This window comes from Artemia sp. Qi Xiang Cuo, chromosome 7, assembly GCF_049724085.1.
Source record: "Artemia sp. Qi Xiang Cuo chromosome 7, ASM4972408v1, whole genome shotgun sequence".
NCBI classification, from domain to species: Eukaryota; Metazoa; Arthropoda; class Branchiopoda; order Anostraca; family Artemiidae; genus Artemia; species Artemia sp. Qi Xiang Cuo.
Genome location: NC_142800.1, coordinates 46,666,815 through 46,689,693, shown reverse-complemented (window position 1 = coordinate 46,689,693; position 22,879 = coordinate 46,666,815). Strand labels below are relative to the sequence as shown.

Below are 22,879 nucleotides of genomic sequence, written 5' to 3'. Positions count from 1 at the left end.
TTTTCCTTTCAGTGGACAAAACAAGTGTCATAATTCCACTTCAAGAATACCTTTGAGATGAAATTGATTTAAGGCTAGTGTGAAGTTTGTAAATTGCAGTCAAATGCTATTATAGTTGACCAAATTAGTAAATTCTCATCCTTTCTTAGTAGGATATGGAGTGAATAGAGGGTAATAAGTAGAATAACTCCGATAATTGTTTATTGAATGGATTCATTCTACTTTTGGAAGGGAGACCCCCCTTTGCTTCGTACTTTATGCTTGCCTCCTTAATTTGTGAAATAAAAACCGTTGAAAGTTGGAGGACGTTTGTATCGAATAAATTTTCCTCTTGGTTACAGAACCGTTGTCAAAATCCTCCCCGAAGATGCAAAAAACTTCCAAGTACGAAGGATTTGAAGCAGTTCGAGGACTATCGTTTGTAATTCGCTGTGAAAGTCAGGCATATCCTCCACCGATTTTTCGGTAAGTCAACGTGAAATTCAATATGAAAAAAAGAGGAATAAAAGAATTAGTTGTTCTGAGCCTGTTTATTTGCATTAAGCCTTCCTCTGTGGGTTTCATCCTTTTACCCAATTTCGGAAGCAACGTCTTGGGTTTTCAAGGCAGAGAATTTGGAAACTGGAAAAACTATGAAATTTGACAATTTCATGTGACTTAAATCCCAAAATTCAAAGTAATATGCCGTTGTATTGTTCGTGTGACAGCAGTAGTACAGCATTATTATCAAGATGAGAACCGCTAGATACTCTTGGGGTTTTTCCTGAGGAATCTGTTGAGGTTATATTCTTATCAGTTTTCTATTATATGAATATCTTTTTATCTTTCATGATTAGTATTAGTACCATCGATATTTTGGGTAATTTTGCTTTAATAACCAAGTTTTGAATAATCTTTAAAAAAACAATTATTTCTACTGGAGGAGCAATGGGACTAGTAGGCTTAGGGCTGGCTAGGCATTATGCCTACCAATAAAATATTGTCGTTTTACTCAATTTATTGTAATAACAAGTAGATAATATTAAATCCTCTGCTGATTGTTTCTTCTATTCACCGTTCCTTTCATGGGTTTAACTTTGAATTCTTGGTTCCAGAGCCTATCGGTAAAACTTCTCCTAAAATACCCAAAGGCCTTGATTTCAACGTCGTCAAAGTAACAAATGGCGTATCATATGTGCTTCTTTGTGAAGGTCAGGCTAGCCCTCCCCCTATTTTCAGGTAAGGGTGTTGAAATTTATATGCTAATTGAATAGGCTTTTGAGCTCTCAGAAAAAACGGCTGGTTGACAATTTTTAAGTGTCCATGATGATTTTTGGGCAGTATAATTTGTCCACTTTTTTGGTTGGATTTTGTCAAGACTGCACATAATCAAGATTTGTATTAACCTTTCAAATCTGATTCGATTATGTTTTTACAATTGCCTTTTCTTGGATAATTTTTTCAATTCTTGGTTTCAGAACCTATTGGCAAAACTTCTCCTACAGTACCCAAAGTCCTTGAGCTCAGTGGCATGAAAATAAGAAACGGTCAGTCATATGTGCTTCTTTGTGAAGGGCAGGCCAACCCTCCCCCAATTTTCAGGTAAGGGAGTTGGTCTTTGCGTAAAGTTAACATAGGGGAATACATTTTATGTAATATTGTTTTCACCCTTTCCCAGAACTTATCAGTTTATTCCCATTGAAAACAAAGTCTTTCAACATTTCTTATTGCCATGAAGACTAAGGAACATCAACTCACACATTCAGATTTTTTTTTTTTTTTTTTTTTAAATGGTCCTTTCATGGGTTTCATCTAAACTTCTTGGCGAAATTTTTCCTATGACACCTGAAGAACTCAAAATCAGGAGTATAGCGGGAAGAAATAGAAAAACCGGCCAACCTCCCCCAGAGATGTAGCTCTGGGAGCGGGTGTTTCTTACTATAAAATATAAGGTTCATGTTTTCCGGGAAAGAAAGAAAATACTCCTCATTACTTCTGGAAATGCCAAAGTTCGTGGGTTAGTGTTCCTCGGCATGAATTTTTACACCAACAGACCTGACAAATTAGAAGTATTTCCTGGACCGGTTGACCTCCGAGAAAAACGGATCATGTGTCATAGTCATGCCAGTAGTGTTTACTTAAAAAAGAGTCATGCACCTATCAATTTTTTGCCACCTCATCTTCGTCATAGCTCGTCTACCCCCAGGTGGCTTTACAACCCTCCATGGAATCGATAAAAATTTTAATTTAGCCATTTTATTCTGAACAATCAAAAACTTCACGGAATTTTCCTATGGGGATAAGATGGTCCGTGCAGCCCAAGGTCAAGGGGCCCAAATTGTGCAAATAGCCTTTTTTAAAATAATGGGCTCATAGACGCTTATCAGTAGAAAGGAGATATCATAACTTGTTGAAATAAGAATCTAGCAAAGATTTTGGTGAATCTGTGTGTAGGACCCTAAGTCGAATCTTGGGGCCCTAATCCCTTTTCAAATTCATAGATACAGAGAGGTGTCACCACTTACGACGCAATTTTTTTTAGGGATTCTTCTGGAATTGGTCTTAAATGATCAGATGATTGTATTCAAGGTACAGAGGCTCATGCCTCTTACCCCCCCCCCCCCCATTTCCTGAAGTTTAGTTTGTAGTCTATCAGAGAGGACTACCTGTAGTTGTTCTGCCAAGTTTTCGTCTCTTAGAGCTATTGTTTCTGCTTCCAAATTTGAATGCTCTACTTTTGCAATAAGGCACCAGTTTAAAATTGAAGTTATACTGGAATCTAAATGTGTTTAAGATGTGCCCCAGTTATCTGACTTCACCGCCAAGATTTTTCTTAGCACAACAAAAAGAAATATTTGGAAATCTACAAAGAATCATTTTGATATGGGTGAGAAAGTGCTGCCATCTTCTATTGTTAGCCGCTTTTGTTCTTGATTTATGTTGCTGAAAGTTGCTCTAATGATATTCTTGTGCTTATACATTGAACTGATGTAGATGTAAACAGTATAGGGGCACATCCACGAGTTGTAGAATGAAACTACAGATGTTATTGACTAAATTATTAATTAGTTACATTATTGGCAATAGAATGGCGAGTACAGTGCACCTTAGAACAATGCCGTGACTCTGGTCGTTTCATTAGTAATCTGATTAGAACTTCGGAGAGAAGGGAATATTGAAACGTCAATCGACTGTTTTTCGGAATAATTTGCGCAATAATTTTTCTGTTAGTTTTTTTGAATCCTTTAACGCGTAAGTGATATTACGCTCCAGAAACTAAAGGAAGGATATGTGAAGTAAAACTTATGACAAATTATGATTATCCATGGAAAACAAAATAAGATTTTGTCAGCAACTTTAAATGGCCATATACCCAGGATAAAAGAACGATATATCAACCCTTCATCCCATTGAATGGAAAGAAATAGAAGAAGACAATCCGGGCTAAAATGAAAAACAAAAAACGGACCGTGATGAAATTCACTACACATGGCATCAGATGTATCTACGTTTGATCTGTTTGTGACGACGGGATAAACTTTTTTACCTTTAGAATGTCACATGAAAAAGTGGATTTCTCACCATCTTATGTGACGTTCTCTTATCCTGTAATCATATTGAATGTAACCATGTTCACGTTTTTTGTATCTATATGATCTTGATTTATTTACTTCTGCCCCTTTTAACGGGGACTGTGGGAAACATTTAATCAAATGAAATTTCTGTTTGTCCGAGTGGCCCCGCCATCTAAACCTGATTGTCTTTCCAGTGGGGAATTTCAAATCAATTTAATACTATTTAAGGTTATTGAATTATATATTTTTCTCAGAGTAAATTTGCAGTGTGTCTTTGCTAATGTCAATCAATATGTCAATAAGTAATATATCAGCTACAAAGTAATAATTGATTGCAGAACCTGTTGGGAAGTCTTCGCCGAGGAAGTCTTTAGATATTGATATAGTTGTGGTGTCCAAAGATTACAAATCACAGTTCAGTTTGTTTTGTCCTGCGCAGAGTAACCCCGCACCAGCTTTCAGGTAAATATCCTACCTAAACCGTAGGTGAATATCCTACCTAATGTATATTTTCACTATGTTAAACCCGTGGGTTGAACGGCTCCAAGTAAAGATCTCAAAATTGAATTGATTGCGCTGCCAGTGTATATGCCGCTCAGTCAACATTATTTTTCTCAGCACACCCCGTTCCTGATTTCAGGTTTGTTTGTTCTATACACATTGTTGTATTTGTCCTGTTAAGTTCCTTTCAAAAATTACGGTTGTTCTGGCGCATTATGGTACCTTAACTGATTCTCTTCAAAATTTCCTATTTGTTGAAGCTTGCCAGTAGCCCATTCAATCCAGTTATTGTAATGTAGGGATTTCTTTTTGGAGTTTCATACGTTTGGTATTTCTCAAGTTGTATTTCAGTTGGTAAAAAGGCATATGGACCATATTTGATGGTGTTCCAGTTTTATAAGGTTTATTTTTTCACATCAAGGTTTGATGCTGACGGTCACTTAAGTGACACCACCAGATTTGGTCCTAATTAATATTATTTTTCCTCATCTTTGAACCAGTTGGAAGTGCAAAACCTTCAGTGACCAGCAGACTTGAATTTAGCATAATAGCAGAGTGTTGCAACACCTATTTGCCTTGCTCTGTCCTGCTCAAGTTTGCTACCGGTATCTTAGTGACAAGTCTTCCTTATTTGCATTTTCAATTTATTATTCGTCAGGCCAGCCACTGTTTTGTACTTATGAGTTCCTTTTCATTGACTCGAGTTGGCTGCCAGTCTTTTCTTTTAAAAAAAAGTTACACTTGGCAAAGTTTGAATAATGCATGTTTCAGGGCCTTTGAACTGCGCTCTTGGGAATTTCTAAAGAAGCCGTTTTAGCTCATTCAATGCCGTTCAAACATTCACGTATACATATTTGAGGATAAAATCGTCGATAAGATCGTCTTTTGCTTGGATATGGGTGCTAGTTTAGCAACCGTATTATATATATATATATATATATATATATATATATATATATATATATATATATATATATATATATATATATATATATATATATATATATATATATATATATATATATATATATATATATATATATATATATATATATATAAATATTTATTTATATATATATATATATATATATATATATATATATATATATATATATATATATATATATATATATATATATATATATATATATATATATATATATATATATATATATATTGTGTGTGTGTGTGTGTGTGTGTGTGTGTGTGTGTGTGTGTGTGTGTATGTATATATATACATATATACATATATATATATATATATATATATATATATATATATATATATATATATATATATATATATATATATATATATATATATATATATATATATATATATATATATATATATATATATGTATATATATATATATATATATATATATATATATATATATATATATATATATATATATATATATATATAATTATTCTTGAAAGGGATACTCCCCTATTGAAGTATTGCCAATCAAGAAAAACACTTGTAGTGCTTTTTCTGTAGTTTCTCCCTGTTGGTCTAGGATTTTCCTAATTTAAAGGTCTGTTCTCTTTTTCTTTTTACTGGGAGGGGGAAAAGAGCTCATTGCTTTTCCAGATAGAATATTTTAGTTTTTGTTCCTTAGAATCAATCGTTTGTGTAGTGCATTTTTATGATCCTCAAAGTTGTATTTGCATTACATTGGAAGGTGTCTATCACGAAATACCAGAAAAAATGGTTGCGGTAATGTTTTTTCAGTTGATATGTGACAACTTTTTCAAGTATCCCTAAAACCATCCTAGAATTTGACCGCTAGACCTGGAGCTCGTATCTTTGTACATTTAGGAAATCAGAACTCCTAATTTTTGGATCACTCGAATATTCAGGGATTGGTGCTGTTCTCTCTAAGCTACAGTGAACGAATTGATTAATAAATAGCCTAATGTAACGGCTAAGTCTTGATTTGAATAAATACATCATTGATTGCAGAGCAAGTCGGGAAGTCTTCGCCGAGGAAGTCTTTTGATATTGATATAGCCGCAGTATCCAAGGATTACAAGTCACGCTTCAGTTTGTTTTGTCCAGCTCAGGGTAGTCCTCCACCATTTTTCAGGTAAATTCCTACTAAGAACATTTCTTGTATTGTGACTAACTTTCCAGAACCTGTGGGTCGAACTGCACCAAGAAAGGATGTACAAATTGATTCAATCGCTCTTTCAATGCAAAAAGCCGCAGAGTTTACTTTATTGTGTCCAGCGCAGTCATTCCCTGCTCCTGCTTTCAGGTTTGTTTGTTATGTATATTCCTGAATTTGTTCTTGTTGGCTTCTTAATCCTCACCAGCAAAATGTGTTTATCTATTTGATTATTTTTACTGGTGTAAAAATATTTGGGCAAATGGGGTTTACGGAGAAAAAATGCTCATTTTATGAAAAAGATTTAGAAGTGAACTTTGCTACAGCTCATTTGAAGGGAGGATTACTTATAAAAACAGTTGTATTTACTCGCAGAAAAGCAATTATACTATGGATTTTGTTTTTATGTTGTGGACGCACATGTCAAGGGTTGCTCTTAGACGATGCAGATCTTTTGTGAGACAGAGTAATGTTCTTGGATTAATTGTCAAGTCATTTATGCAATAACAGTCTGGTCCAATTCTATGGGTCCAATTGATCCCATTCCACTAGTTTAAGGTTTAAACAAGAACGACAATAATTTAGTGTAAGAACTCGTATGGTTTTGCGTATAACACCATATTTGGGATAACCAGCTAGTTTTCTTCTCTGTGTCATAATTACACTATAAAAAGTTTTCTACCACCTCAAACTTTTTTTTGACTATTTTTTAAGTTTGAAAATAAGGATTATAGAAGTATGGAATCTTCCTGTAGCTTAGTATGAGATGTTTTTCATCATATAGGTTTGGTGCTGACGGTTACTGAACAACCATATTTTTTCAATAATAATAGTATTTTTCCTCATCTTAGAACCAGTGGGAAGTACGAAACCGCGAATGGCCGGTAGACTTGATTCTAGTACAATAACAGAGTACAGCAGCTCCTCATTTGTGTTGCTTTGTCCTGCTCAGGCAAACCCGCCACCATCATATCGGTAAGTCTTCAAGTTCTGCATTTCCAGCTTGCTATTCCTCAAGCGAAAAAATTATCTCCACTTTTGAAACCTATTTGACTGGTATGACTTTGTTTCTTGCTCTTTTTTCGAGAAAGAATCTTTTGCAATTGTTGCATAGCTAGTGAATTGTTTAGGATTTGGATATCGTCGTTGGTATTTTCATCAGTTTTAAGGTTTAGTGAAGCCATTTCATGTCACTCAGTTGTATCTAGGGTTTAAACTGAAATATTTTAGGTAGAAAAATATTTCATGAAATATTACAGTTCGAGATTCACGTGAAGTTTGGTACTGGCTCGGTTTTCATATTTGTATATCTCTTCAGTTGCACTAAAACTTGGCTAAATGAGTTATGTGAGGCTTATTTTCCTAGAGCCTGTTGGAAGTACACTCCCGAAAATCGCTGGTGATGTCGAATCGAGCACAGTTAAGAAATATAAAGGTACTGCATTTGCTGTAATTTGTCCCGGACAGGCCAGTCCTCCGCCAGTCTACAGGTCGGTTTTTTCTTACACATATTTTCTATAGTTTTTCGTTTTTTTTTTGTGTTTTTTTGTGTGTGTGTGTGCTAATCTTCGAGTCGATCAATAATAATATTTTGCATCTACTGCAGGCGTAATACTAAGCGTATCCAGGAGCTCTCTTTCGACTGGGTTTTGACTGGCTCTTGAAACTGGTTTATCGATATGATGAGCACATTTTTGCTATTGAAAAATAAACCATTTACAATCACTCTTGCTCATCTTCTGCCAAGCTTAGCCTCAGGACTTGCCATATTCTGGGCGTACTATTAGAAATTCCAAAAATCGTTTGCTTTATTCCCATGGTGCACATATCTTTCTTAAGAAATTGTTCCTTAAGAAAATCTTGCTTAAGTTAAATGTTTGTTATCAAATTTGATTTATTGGCAAGAATTTGGTTATTGACCATTCTAGAGCCAATTACATCGTCGAGACCGAAATTAAACATGGATTCTGAGACAGTTACCAAAACAAAAGCTAGCACGGAATCGTTTAGTCTACTCTGTCCTGGGCAAGCCTACCCGCCTCCAGTTTACAGGTATATCTAGCTGTTATTATTAAAACAAAACCATTGTTAATAAGATTACTTAGGAAGCTATTTTGATTATATAGAGCCAGTTGCCAGTACTCGTCCAAAGATTTCTACTGGTTTTGACTCTGTTACACAAACTCGCAATCGGGCGACGTCTTTTGCTCTTCTATGTTCGGGACAAGCTAGTCCTCCCCCTATATACAGGTAAGCGCTCCATGCTGGATACTTTTTGCAGTACTTTTATTCGTTTCCCTTAGTATCCGGGTAAAGAACTATTATTTTAGAGCCCGTTGGAAGGACACGACCTAAGCTAGACCATGAAGTAGATGGTGCAAATAAGGTTCGACATTCTACTACCGCCTTCTCTATCCTATGTCCTGCCCAAGGCTCACCGCCACCAGCCTATCGGTGAGTAAGAGTATGTTATCTTTAAAAAAAGAAAAGAGGGAAGAAACGCTTACTTGCAAGCTTTAATAGTCCTCTATTTCTTTATATCTTTTCTGGAACTTCAACAAGGTAGCCAATAACGTTGTACATCGGTTAGGATAGGTGTATCCTGGTCCAACGCTTAGAGAATTTTTCTTACTTGGCGAAGGAAACTTGTTGAAAATACAAAAAAAGGTCATTCTTTGACGGCAATTTCCGAATTTTTCTTTGGGAGTGGTATTCGACCAATTTTAGGGGAAATTTTACCTCCTTATACCGCCCTATATGCATGTATGCCGATTAGGTATGTCGATAGTAAATTTCTGGTGGTTTTTATCTTCTACCTTTGTCGGTGATAATCAAAATTTTATAACCTTTCCATCTCTAGTATTGTTGGTAAAATAGTTTTTGGTTTTTCTTTTTATCTTTATTGGTTGTCTTCGCTGAAAGTGTGGTTTTGTAGCCAGCAGAGTGATGAAGGCCCTAAGGCATTTCGTTCTAAACTTCGCGTGACTTATCTTAAAATCATAACTACAATCTTGAGATAAGCTTTGCTTCTGATTGGGTTAATCGTTTCCTAGTTATCAGTTAGAATGACGTTGCTGTTTCACCTCATTTCCTTTTTTTTCTCATTTTAAACTATTGTGTTGTTCCTCTGTAAAGTCGCACTTTTGTTCTGTTTTCGTTCAGTCGTCATATACCCTCGTAATTTAATCCAGCTTGTCTTACTTGTGTTGAAGGGCAACATAACTGTTTTCGTCGTTTGTTTGGTTGTATTGTGACCAGTAATCTGTAGCTTGACAATCGCAAGTGCTGGAAATTTGGAACTTTTTTCTACAATAGGATTATGAAATTGAGAAGAAAGGCTCCTAGGCTGTTCCCGAAATTTCGTTAATTTTCATTTTTTATTTATTTTCTTAGCCTACCAAACAGTATTAATAAGAATAAAAATACTGCAGATATGCCCTTTTACCAACCGTATTTAGCCAAACCTCCCTTCAACATGCCCTGAAAGTTTCAACTTAATACCTCTAGCCGTTCTTGAGATTTCGCAAATACGTCGTTATGACAAATTTGAATGCATATAGTATCTTTTGATTTAATTCAACATCTCCAGTAACAATGCCTGAAAGTTATTGCGTATCCCCCCCCCTAGTTTTTCCCGGGATATTACACATACGGCCATTTGACATTCTGGATAAACGTAGATTTTTTTTTATTTAGTTTTATACCCCCCTCAACTTTCTCCGAAAAATAAAGTTCCATATCCCATTTTGTTCCTGATACATTTTATCTATGCCATTTTGACAACCTGGGTGCACTTTAACCAATTTGATGCAGTTCAATTGTAGTAGTAGTAGTAGTAATAACAGTAATAATAGTATTAGCCCCGAGAGTTTCAACTTGATACACTCAGTTGTTCTCGAGATATTGCTGATGCACTCTTCTGACAGCCTGTATGCGCATATTGTGTTTTAATTTAGTTCAAAACCCCCCTCAACATTTTCTGAAAATTTCAGCTTAATACCGTAGCCTTAGTAGTAGTAGTTGTTGTAGTAGCAGTGATAGTAATAATATGCATGTAGTGCCTTTTGGTTAGTTCAACATCCCCCTCCACATGCACTGAAAGTTTCAACATAATGCTCTAAGCTGTTCCTGGGATAGAGCTGATACGTCCTGTAGATAACCTGCGTCCATAGTGCATTTCGATTTAGTTCAACATCCCCCTCAACATTTCCTGAAAGTTTCCTCTTAATACCCTTAGTCTCAGTAGCAGTATTAGTAGTCGTAGTTATAGTAGTAGGCTTAGTAGTAGCAATTTTGTAGTAATAGTAAGCACTTAGTGCCTTTTGGTTAGTTCAACATCGTCCTTAACATGCCTTGAAAGTTTCAACTTAATACCCTGAGCCGGTCCTAGGATATTGCTGACACGCCCTTTTGACAACCTGCATGCACATATTGATTTGATTTAACTCATCGCCCCCCTCATTCCCTGAAAGATTCACCTTAATGCGATTAGCCTTAGTAATAGTAGTAGTTGAAACAGTAGTAGTAGTGGGACTAATTGCAGTAACATGCGGATAGTGCCTTGACACAACATATAATTTTACCCTTTTAACTGCCTATATACACGTAGTGTGCTTTATCGAGTTCAACAACCCCTCAACATTTCGTGAGAATTTTGCCATAATGCCCCTACCATTAGTAAAAGTAGTATACTAGCAGTAGAAGTAGTATTAGGAGCCTGTATATATTGCCTTTTGATTAGTTCAACATCCCCCTCAACATGCCCTAAGACTTTCAACTTAATGCTCTAAAAACGTTCCTAAGAAGTTGATGATATGCCCTTTTGACAACCTGTATACGCTTAATGTGTTGTGATACAGGTCAAAATCCCTCTAAACATTCCCTGAAAGTTTCATTTTAAAGCATTAGCCCTAGAAGTGGTAGTAGTCATAATAGTAGTAGTAGCGGTAGCAGTATGCATATCTTGCCCTTTGGAAAGCACGGCATGCCCTGAAAGTTTCAAGTTACTACTGCAGGCCGTTCCTGAGATTTTGGTGTTAATACACCCCTTTGATAACCTGCGTGCACATAGCGTGTTTTTGATTTGGTCCAGCATCTCCCTAAACATTTCCTGAAAGTTTCACCTTAAGGCCTCACTAGTAGTTGTAGTCGTAGTAGTAACAGTAGCTGTAGTAGTAGTAGTAGTAGTTTATAGTATGTACATATAGTACCTTTTAGTTATTTCAATATGCCCTGAAAGTTTCAAGCCGTTTCTGAGAAATTGTTGATACGCCCTTTTGACATCCTGTGTGCACATGGTGTGTTCTGATTTATTTCAACATCTCCCTAGACATTCCCTGGAAGTTTAGCTTTACTACCCATAGTTCAACATCGGCCTCAACATGCCTTAAAAGTATCAGCCTGTTACTCTAGGCCGTTCCTGATATGTTGCTGATACGCGCTTTTGACAATCTGCATGCACATACTGCCTTTTGATTTAGCTCAAAATCCCCCTAACCATTCCTAAAAGTTTCTCCTTAATATCCTTAGCCTTAGTAGTAGCTGTAGCAGCAGTATTAGTAGTAATAGTGACAGCAGTAGACATTCCCTGGAAGTTTAACTTTACTACCCATAGTTCGGCCTCAACATGCCTTGAAAGTATCAGCCTGTTACTCTAGGCCGTTCCTGATATGTTGCTGATACGCGCTTTTGACAATCTGCATCCACATACTGCCTTTTGATGTAGCTCAAAATCCCCCTAACCATTCCTAAAAGTTTCTCCTTAATACCCTTAGCCTTAGTAGTAGCTGTAGCAGCAGTATTAGTAGTAATAGTTGTGGCAGTAGCAGTAGTAGTAGTAGCAGTATGCACTTTGTGACTTCCGGTTAGTTTTGCATCTCACTTAACATACTCTGTAAGTTTCAACTTAATGCTCTAAGCCATTCCTAAGACATTGCTGATGCACCCTTTGACAACCTGCATGTGCTTAATAATAATAATAATAAACAATTTTTATTATTATATATAAATATATAATGTGTTTTTTTTTAGTTCTACTTCCCCCTCAACATTCCCTGAAATTTTTAGCTTAATACTCTTAGCCTTAGTTGTACTTGTAGCAGAACTAGGTGGAAAATAATGGTAGTAGTGGTAGTAGTAGTAGCGTGCAACTATTGCCTCTGGGTCAATTGGATGCCCCCTCATCGTCCTTGAAAGTTTCAATTCAATATCCTAAACTGTTTCTGAGATATGCCCTTTTGATAACCTGCATGTGCATAGTGTGCTTTTGATTAGATCAATACTTCCCTCAACGTTCCCTGAAGGCTTCGCCTCAATACCCTTAAAGTTTTTGGATACCAAGCATCAAACTTGCCCCCTTTCTCAATAACAAATACTATATGTAAATAATAGGCAAAGTGCATAACTTACAGCCCTTGCCACAAGGGCTGTGAAGGGATGGGGGGTCATGTCATCCCCAGAGGCATAGTTATTAGACTTTCAACTTTTCTGAGCAAAATGGCTATATACAAATTTTGATCGAAGCAAAAAGGGCTGTGAAAGGGGTGGGGGTCTGCTTTCTTTTCAATCACTTTTGACTCTTAAAAAGGAATTTGGAACTTTCAATTTCCAGTCGAATGAGCACCTTCCGAAGTTTCTACGAGATCTCGTTCAGTTTGAAGTGCCATCAAGAACAGCAGAAATAAATAAATAAACACATAGTGCCCACTTCGCTCTTTACTTGGGAAGCGCTATTGCACTTTAGTAGTAGCCGCAGCAGAAGTTGTAGTGTTAGATGTAATATTAGTAAGTAGCAGTAGTAGTACTAGTAGCAACGTGCACATTTTGTCTTTGGGTTAATTAAACATCCCTCTCATCGTGCCCTGAAAGTTGTAACTAGTACACCCTAAGCCAGTGGTTCTCAAACTTATTTAGACATTGTACCCCTTTTTAGGCACCAAACATTTTAGATACCCCTTTTCAGTTACCGGTACTAAGTAAACTATACCAAAAATCCAAATAAAATTGTCTGTCCTAGAGTTAAAGTTTTTTTTTTTTTTTTTTTTTTTTTTTTTTTTTTTTTTTTTTTTTTTTTGGCTGGCAACATACAACCTAAAAAATTTTGCTTACCCCCAAGGGGTATGCGTACCACAGTTTGAGAATCACTGCCGTAAGCCATTCCTGAGATACTCCCGGTGGATAACCTGCATTTGCATACTTGCACTCCCACCAACTCGCCCTGAAACTTTCAACTTATTGCTCTAAGCACTGCGCTAAAGCTTGATTTTTTGTCTCAATTCTTTAAGAAACACTGCTCAAACACAAGACTGTTATGTTTATGTGATAATTATTTTTAAAGAGCTTTGGGACGTTAGCATAAAGAGCGAGGGTTAGGAAGGGGCAGCCCCGCTCATATACGGAATGATTTATGTTCGCCTCAAGTTTTAATTTTGCTCTTTCAGTAGAAAAAAAAGTTTAGCCCTTCTTCCAAGTAGGGAAATTTAGTCCAAGTAGGGAAATTTAGTTCTATTTACTTTTAGAACCACTAGGGAAGGTGAAACCAAAATCCCCGTCCGACTCCCGGTATAAAGTGATTGATCGCACACGAGGTATTGCATTTGCTGTTTTATGTGAGCTGTAAGGTACTCCACCTCTTTCGTTCAGGTGAGAAAGCATCATAATATTGTTTTCATACGATAAGTGTTATTCTAAAGGCAGGTAGACTCTATCGTCAAGTAAAGGGGTACCGTAACGGTAGGCTCAACCATTATCCGTTATGGAGAGTAACCCAAAAATATATAATATTTCTTTGAGGCTTAGAATGTTCCTCTTCACTGTCGAAGTGAAAGATGTAAATTTATCTTCCTCTTTTCAAAACACGTTACCATCAAGCCATGGCTAATTGGAGAAAAAGCAAAGACAGATAGTTTGAGTGACAGGCAAAGCCTTTACACAGGATAAGCCTTTTTCAGGATTGTATAAAAATGACGTCATTTTCACTTGATGATAGATAGTTTATCATCCATCCTTTGGCAGAACTAAGGTAGATAGTCATAGAACTAAGGGATCAACTAAGAACTGGCAGATTTGCGGCTAGATTGATGTTCAGTCCCATTTGTTCATATATTGTATTGATCTTCTATGTTATCTGTTTCTTCAATTTTGTCCTCGAGCCCGAGATTCTGATGTCGGCAATATGCCGGGATTCTTTGCTCCGTGTACAAAAATTGCTGTGCATGATTCTTTGCTGTGTATAAAAATCCAGCTTTTTTTTATTCTCCTTTTTGCACTAAGCACAGCTGAGTGTTGATTCTCGCCGAAATTTTGGCCTTTTTCTTCTTGTTTTCATTGGCTGCAAATTACTTCGATTTCATCGTTGTCTTATATTTTCTCGTTTGGTAACGTCGAAAAGTTATTCACATGTCCGTAGATGCAGTTGTGTCTAATGTTAATATGTCTATTTTTCATTGGCACTAAAATCCTTAAGTAGCGTAATTTCTGAATAGTTATTACTGTGTAATCTATTTGTACAAGCTACATTTTTTTTACTATTTGAGATGAATGACTTTTAGGACATTAGCATAAATCTGACAACCACTTTTGTTAATTATACGAATTTCCCCACCTCGGGATTTCTATATTGGTAACGCTTATTCTTTTATTTATCAAAACAGTTGCTACCCCTAGTTGCAGTTTAATTGAATATGTTCTATCACCTGTCGTCACACTATCCCTCTTTAAAAATGTGCCTTAAAGTCACTGTTTACTTGCATTAGAAGCATTCAGAGCTCAAGTTCCAGTGGATTTCAAATATTCCCTCTTTGAAAATCGTATACACCATGTATTGTGTGCTACTCGTGACAAAAGTGCGCCAAGTGTTTCATGAAGTGTGTCACATTTGCCATGAAGGGTGTCACCTATGTTGGAATAAGTGGCACTCTTGTAATAAGTGGAGACATGTGCTCCTGGGGAATGAGAATGACAAACCCCTTGAATGAATGAGTCGAATTTGATACATTTCAATATATTTTTGAACCTGAAGTATATGAAAATTTTATTCATCCGAACAAGCAAAATAGAAAGTAGAAAGTTAGGGCCCGCGTAGAGGGGGTAGCTTTTAAGTTTGGAAAGGATACCAATAAAAAGGGACAAACAAAACCGTGGAACTGACTAGGACAGAAGTTACAATCCCATCAAAGGGTAGGGCTCCTGTTCCTTCAACAAAATAATATATTCTTTAATTCATATCTAATATACTTATTTGTAAGGTCTTCAGGATTGCACTTGCACCGTATTGAACGTATTGCGGTTATACAAATTGCTTATAACACCCGACTGGATTGACATGATGAAAAGAAATACAGGGCCAGGGTCGGCTTTTAAAGCTTTGATGCTCCTAGGCCCAAGCGTTTTGCCGCTCTGTTTCTGTGAGATTTTCGCGGAAACTCCTGAAAATTAGGGGGATAGCGGAAGTACTGAACAGAACGTAACTGATGAGCCAACAGTAATCAAAGCGAGAGGTGATACCGAGCTTTCAGCTGCCATTCTTGGGAGACATCTGACAGTTTATAAGTGGCCCAGGAATTCCTGGGTAGTTTTAAAATCACTTGTGTCGGAACAGCGAGTGTAGCAATGGAGTGCACCTGGTATTTCGACGAGAATTCACACCAGTCCAATTTTCGTTAAGAAAAAAATCACTTACTAATAGTTTATTGCGCCCCCTGGCATTGTGTGCCCCTAGACCCGGGCCTATTGATAAATCCAGGCTTGTATAGGGAGCCAAAAGATTGTGGTGTGTACATTTTTATAATATTTCCTTTGTTAAGTTACGAACCATTCTACTTTACATGGATATTTACAGGCACTGTCTGTGTACGCAGTGAACCCAGTCAGCCTTGGTTGGAGCTCCGCAAAAAAAGTGTACGATATTAAAACTACTAAAGGACAATATCGTTAGAGAAACTCAAATAAAATTATGTGCATCGATTTGAGTTTAAAAAACAACAAAAGCATTTATGTGCAGAATCCAGAAATGAATGGAATGTTTTGAGAAAGTAAAAGCTGCGGTGAACCTCAACATTTAAGACAATCCGATGTGAACTAGTCTACAGCCACTTTAGACGCCCCAGGAACTGTACAGCTGAGCTGGTCGAGAGGGAGAGAAATTCAATAGACCATTATCCAGGATATTCTGTGCGCAAAGTCGCAAACAGCATCAGTGCTGTAGTATATTCTGTGAGACTGGCAGGCAAGTGCCAGTATCCGTCGCGTATAATGAAGTTATGGTTACAGTTCCAGTAAGACAGAGTAAACTATTACACCCCAAATTTCTTCCGGGTTTGTTAAAAGGGCTATATGGAGACCTTCGGATTTGTCTAAAGATTGATTTTCAGTGGGTGCCTCATCACCCATTCTCTTAGGCCTCATCTCATCATCAGCCCTCATCTTCTTGGGGCACCCACTCAAAAAGATGGGACTACTGATTTATTTTCCTTGGATGTAATTTTTGCACTGAGACTGACGACCGTGAGGAATCAAGAAGAACATCCCTGCGGTCTTCAAGTTCCAATATGATGTTTATATACAATGAACAGGTTTTCAACAGAAATTCAATTTAATATGTATTAAAAAAAAAACTATCAAAAGTTGGTTCTCTATTCTTTTCGTTCACCCTTTATTAGACAAGCAAAAAGCAAATTTAATTGTTACAATTAAGTATTTTCCGACTGCTCTCAGAAATTCAAGTAGCGTAAAAAGCAGGAATTTTTTTCCTACGAAAAAGAAAAAACAGCAAAACAACATAAAATAAAAATTCCGCGAATACAGCTTGAACTCCAGATATAGCCCCCAGTTCACTTTTGGACATTGTTTAACATGTCGTTTCTCTCTGCAGATTCATGCCGCATATACGAAATGTGTGATGAACAGCCTACTTGTGAGACGATGAAGAGGGAGGGGTGCTCCGAGGGAAGGCGGTAATTGCAAGATGAAGGCAACCTCCTCCTGGTGAGCTCCCCTTTCTATTCTTTCGCTTGTTTAACGCACGCTGCTTTGATTTGTCTTGACTTTTATTTACTCCACTGAACATTTATAGCCTTTTTATAAATGCTTGAAACTCGAAGCAGACGCTCGGATCAGGGATGTCAACTGGTTAGCTCTGAGGGTTCCCGGACTTTCCGAAACCACGTACATCCGAAATCACGGTGGCGCGTGCCAAGCCGGGTGAAAGCGTGCAAAGCGTAGCGGAACCGTGGGAAGTGGTGTGGAGACTGTGTTATGTGGCGGAACTGTGTGGCACACTTGGAGCTTCAAGAGCAACGTTCATCTTGTTTTCCTGTATTAGCTGTTTGTTACTTTTTGCAGTTAAAAAAAGGAAATTCTTGATTTTCTGACTCCCAATCAATGCTGTTGCTTTTCAAAATGCTCCATGTGTGTAAGCTAGCGCTTTGTTGCTTTGCCCCAAAACATAAAACTGTATAACCTGTACTGTTATTTTAAAAATTTCAGCATGCATTAATTATGGCTGCATTAGCCTACTTTGTCTCAAAACATAACGCCTAACTTTTTCTTTAGCGATGTATTTTATAGTAAGAGCAGTTTGGTTGAATAACTATCACTTGGACTGCCATAGAAACGCTTCTCTAATAATTGTTAAACAGCGTACTGTGTTTTATCATTATTTATAATCCTTTCGACATCCTTTACCCCTGAAGATGAACGGTGCTCTGTAACTTTGAAAACGAATTTCTCTTACCCTTAAATACGCAATTCAATATAAATAGGTACTTTTCGCACGTATCCAACCCTCCCCAAGAAGATGAATGTGCTTGTTGATTATTGCTTACTAGTCAGGTCCTTTGATAGAAGAAAAACTCCCATAACTATGAAAATTTACATAAATATGAAAATAAGCAAATCCAGGCACTCCTTTGTGGTAATGACATCCTGACCATTTTATTTTTTTGAAAAAGTCAGAGAAGCAGTGTGAGGCTACAAAAATTATTATTCTGGTGTCTGATTGGTCCTTGTACATGCCCCATAAGTTTTCAGCTGATCAATGAGGAAAAAAAACTATCTACCTTTCTGCTGAAAAGATCAACATTAACAAGACACTGGCAAAATTAAATGAATAAGCTTTAACAAAAGAAATAGGAAGAACACAATGAAAGACTTTCCCAGTTAATTAAGTCAAAATAGAACATCCACTAAATCAGAAATAGAATAGTCCATTTAAATATGTTTACAAGTTTGTGTTATTGATAATAATTCATGGCAATGTTTTTAACAAATAGAAGAAAATTTATTACAAGCCTTATCCACAGAATAGTAACATAATCTTATTTATGGGTCTTAGTTTAGAAAAAGTAGTATTTCATAGTCTACTCATGATTAAATTCTTCCAGTTCTAAAACAAAAAAACAATCTTTGGTCATTTTTTTTCTCCATTTTTCCAAATGATTGTTTTTATCGGTAGTTACTATTTTTGTTATTTTGAAGTTTGTCGATGCCATGATACCCGGAATTTTGCACCTTGTCATTATAGGATTATCTAACATCTGCCTAACCCTTTTACAGGGTGCCCTTCCTTCATAGGGTGCCCATTCCACATTGGCACAAAAATTATGAAATTCAACGAAAATACTTTTCTTTGTTTCCTGATCTGATCCTCCTGTTTACCTTAAATCCGTTCTTCCCAATTTACCCAGCAATGCTCTAAGCTCTTAAGTTCTTAAAAGGAAATTAAAAGTTCTAGTGCCCTTTCTAAGTGACCAAAAAAATGGAGGGCAACTAGGTCCCCTCCCATGCTCATTTTTTCCCCAAAGTCACCTGATCAAAATTTTAAGATAGCCATTTTGTTCAGCATGGTTGAAAATTTGATAACTATGTCCTTTAGGATGACTTAATCCCCCGAAGTCCCCGGGGGGAGGGCTGAAAGTTATGAACTTTACCCAATGTTATCATACAGTATTGGTTATTAGGAAGTATACAGACGTTTTCAGGGGGATTTTTCTGGCAGTAGGGGGGTGAGGGGGGGGGGGTCGGGGGTTATGTGGAAAGATCTTTCCATGAAAGAAGTTTTCATGGGGGAAGGGACATTGCTATGAAGGGGGCGCTGGATTTCCCAGCATTATTAAAAAAAAGGTCAGAAATTAAATATAAAAAAACGAGTTTTTCCACCTGAAAATAAGGAGCAACATCAAAACTTAAAACGGCCAGAAAAAATTATGTATATGAATGGGTTCACCACCTAGCCAAAACATTGCTCTTTAAGGCAAATATGTTTCAGGACTTTCATAAGAGATATTTATTATAAATAAAGGCATGTTTTATTAAGGGGTAGTTTCTAAAGAATTGGAACAAAATTCGAACGTTAGCTTAAAGAGCGAGGTATTGACTAGGGGGCGAGCCCCCTAATATACGTATTAAAAATATATGAAAATAGAAGTTCGTTACGTAATTTAATTCGTAAGTTACGTATATTTATGACTTATAAAAACATTAGTTAATAAAATTAAACGAGTTTCGAGAAAGCCATTTAACCAAATAAAAGTAAAATTAATATGCAATTTTTTTTTAATTATTCACATACGGTGAGCCAAAATCAAAACCTGTATTAATTCATAAACTTTCAAAAATTAAATAAAAAAAAAACAAGTTTTTTTTTAACTGAAAGTAAGGAACGACGTTAAAACTTAAAACGAACAGAATTATTCCGTATATGAAAGGGGCTGTCCCCTCCTCAACGTCTCGCTCTTTGCGCTAAAGTTTGACTTTCTCACAACTCTTATTTTCTTAAACAATAAAAAATTTTAGCGTAAAGAGCGAGGCGTTGAGGAGGGGACATCTCCTTTCATATACGGAATAATTTCTGTTCGTTTTATGTTTTAACGTCGTTCCTTACTTTCAGTTAAAAAAACTTGTTTTTTTTTTTATCTGTTAGTAAGTCCAGATGGATATCATTGTATAGTTTGTTGAGTACTATTATCCATACTTGTCGTTTCGTAAAATTCCACGAGGCCCTTCCCTTCCCTTCTAAGGTTAAGAAACTTTTAGTATATTTTTAAAAAAATAAATAATGCTTAAAATTGGGATAGAGACAAGGTGCTCTTCAGCTTTACCCCTCCTTCAGGAAATTCTTGGCTCTTGCTCTCTCCTTGAGAAGAGATAGTAAAATAAGGAGAAACACAAACTGGTCTTTTCATCTTTATTTTCGTGAGACAATTACGAAGGTGTGTAGTGCGTCCAGAACTCGATAGAGCCAAGGCAGGGGCGTAGTTCCAGCATTTTTATTGAGGGGGCAAAAAAGTCCCACATCCAGAGAGTCAAGGGGCATGGACTATATAATAGGTTTTTTCCAATTTATTGAGGGGGTGACTGCCCCCCTCGCCACCCCCAAACGACGCCTCTGAGCCAAGGGTTCGTCCAGAACTGGATCGAGCCAAAACTGAAGTTCAGTCGATTTGAACCTAAAATTTTTCATAGAATTTTCTGATTGAATAATACCCGAACCTCATACACATAGAGAAAAAATTGCAAAGATGAGGTGGAATAAAAAAAAATAAATTATTGGGAGAAGCGGCTGGAACTCGCCAAAGCTCAAGAATATTTGTACAACAAGAGAAACAAGGGCTAAAAGAGATCTCGGAAAAAGGAAAATACATGGGTTAATTACGGTATTAATTGATTTCAGTGTTCAAAATATCCATTGCAAATGGTAAAATCTAATTGTTAGTATCAGTTAATTCCGGGTTTAGTGACGGATGAAATTTCTACAGAATCTAATGTTCAATGGAGCTTAGATCGGAACAGAAACAGAGGCTGGGTTCCAGGATTCAACGTGTGTAGTTACTTTTCTTGGCTGTTTGTAACGGGACAAACCTAACTGGGTTGATCTGTAGAATTACTCGATTCTTCTATAAGTCATTTGGAAGATGATTTTCTCTTACTTATCCTCTTATAGAATTGGTAATTTAGGTTTTCCCTCAATTAATAATCTTTTGAGAAGAAACCCACGATCATTCGATTATTGTCTCACACTAGGCGGAAAAATCAAAATTATTCGTGCTGGTGTTTTTCAATATTGTCAAAAACGCTAAAAATGTGCTATTTTAGAAAACTTGCTTCGCATTCTGCCCTTTTTTCCTACTTGTCATCTATCTAAATTTTTGCAAATTGCAGTGAAACTAAATATTTAATTGGAGTTGGAGACTTTGATGTTTTAGTATTGCAACGGTTTGTTTCGATTAATTCAGCTCAAAACCTCAAGATTTAGTACAGATATTTTTCTCAAGCACTCATGCTCAAAACCAATGATTAAATTACCACAACTTGGAATTTTCAGAGCCTGTAAGCAAAACTGCCCCAAAGCTGCAAATTGGCTCGAATATTGCGAATTTCGTGGTAAAAGTTGTTTTAGGAAACTCAACTGATTTGGTGTGTCCATCCCAAGCATTTCCTGTCCCAGCTGTCAGGTAGTATTGTCTTCTATCTGCTATAGTTCAACATTGTTACTGTAATGTCGATCGAAATAAATTAAACTTTTGTATTTGTCAGTTGTTCACTGGATTACCGAGTGGGATGTGAGTAATTCTCGCAAAGGATAGTTAGATGAATTTTTTACCGCTGTATGCTAAACTTGGTCAAAATTACATAAAGATTTGAACACGAATAAATAAAAAGAATGCATTTGAAATTCTTTTTTCCCGGGAATTATCCAGATTTGTAATATTTTGTCTAAATGTTCTGTGTGTAGAGAATCTGTTTTAGGCAAGCGGTATAGATTTCCTGTGGCTACCCTAGGACTTCGGAGAGATATTTGGATTCGAAAATGTCCCTTTGAAATTTTTTATTTCAAAGTCTTGACAATAAGTAATTCCACCTAATAGGCTTTATACCTGCACACAGGGGGAAGGGAGCCCTCTTCCTACTGAGGCTGGTCCAAAGACCCCAAGAAAAATTTAACTACTATAGTTCAACCAATCATGTCCTCCTATTCTGAATTTACCTATTCCACGGGATAAAGCTCCTGTCCCCTCCCCTTCCTAAAGCTTTGACCTGCGTGCACCTATTATATAACTTTTCGTCTTCCTTCTGTCATTTTGTGATATGTATCCATTTAGCGATGTTCCGTAAAACTGAAACCTTACATGTCAAAGTGTTTTGAAGATTCCGTTAGAAGAAATTCCCCTCTAATATTGGGACAAATGAATTCTCGTAGACCATTTTGTATTTTGGGGAAATTATATAGGGACAACCACCCCCCCCCCCGCCCTCTTCTAAGCTTAATGCTCAAAAAAGCTTGGATGAGATACCTAGGAGCTGAAAGTTTTCAGTTTGGATTAAGTATGGATACTTCATCACAAATTCTTTTGGTTATTGGTTGCAATTTCAAATTTGGGACGAATAAAAGTATTGGTGGTCTAAAATATTATATGTCAGGGTATTTGTGCAAGGGCTGATGGTTATTCTTAGGATATTTTGTCTTTTTTAAATCTTGGTTTTGAGGCTCAACGATATCCTACTCAGGCTGTTTGCTACTGAAGCAGGAAAGCCCAATATGTCTCAGAAGTTGTACGTTTTCAGTTATTGTTAGAATTCTCAATTTGTTGGAACCCATTTCTATTGCAGAGCCCATTGGTCGTACTGCACCTAGGCTAACTGGCGACGGCTTGAACAAACGAGCTGTACGATTCAAAGACCCCATTTCATTGCTTTGTGAATCGCAAGGGTATT

The 22,879-nt window shown here is 36.7% G+C and overlaps 1 protein-coding gene across 31 annotated transcripts in view; it reads left to right on the top strand.

The window, feature by feature from the left end:
* Positions 1–22,879, top strand: part of Dscam1 (Down syndrome cell adhesion molecule 1) — a 230,432-nt gene that overhangs the window by 123,172 nt on the left and 84,381 nt on the right. For 6 of the 31 annotated variants that reach the window (XM_089092328.1, XM_089092326.1, XM_089092322.1 and 3 more), the window contains exon 6: positions 8,098–8,221. The exons of 4 other annotated variants lie outside the window; for them this stretch is intronic. In XM_089092328.1, the coding sequence (XP_088948454.1) occupies positions 8,098–8,221 (124 nt within the window). Of the gene's footprint in view, positions 1–341; positions 466–1,094; positions 1,219–6,195; positions 6,320–7,020; positions 7,145–7,535; positions 7,660–8,097; positions 8,222–21,488; positions 21,619–22,879 lie in introns of all 31 variants that reach the window. 21 more of the 31 variants (XM_089092321.1, XM_089092323.1, XM_089092336.1 and 18 more) reach the window with 6 other exon arrangements.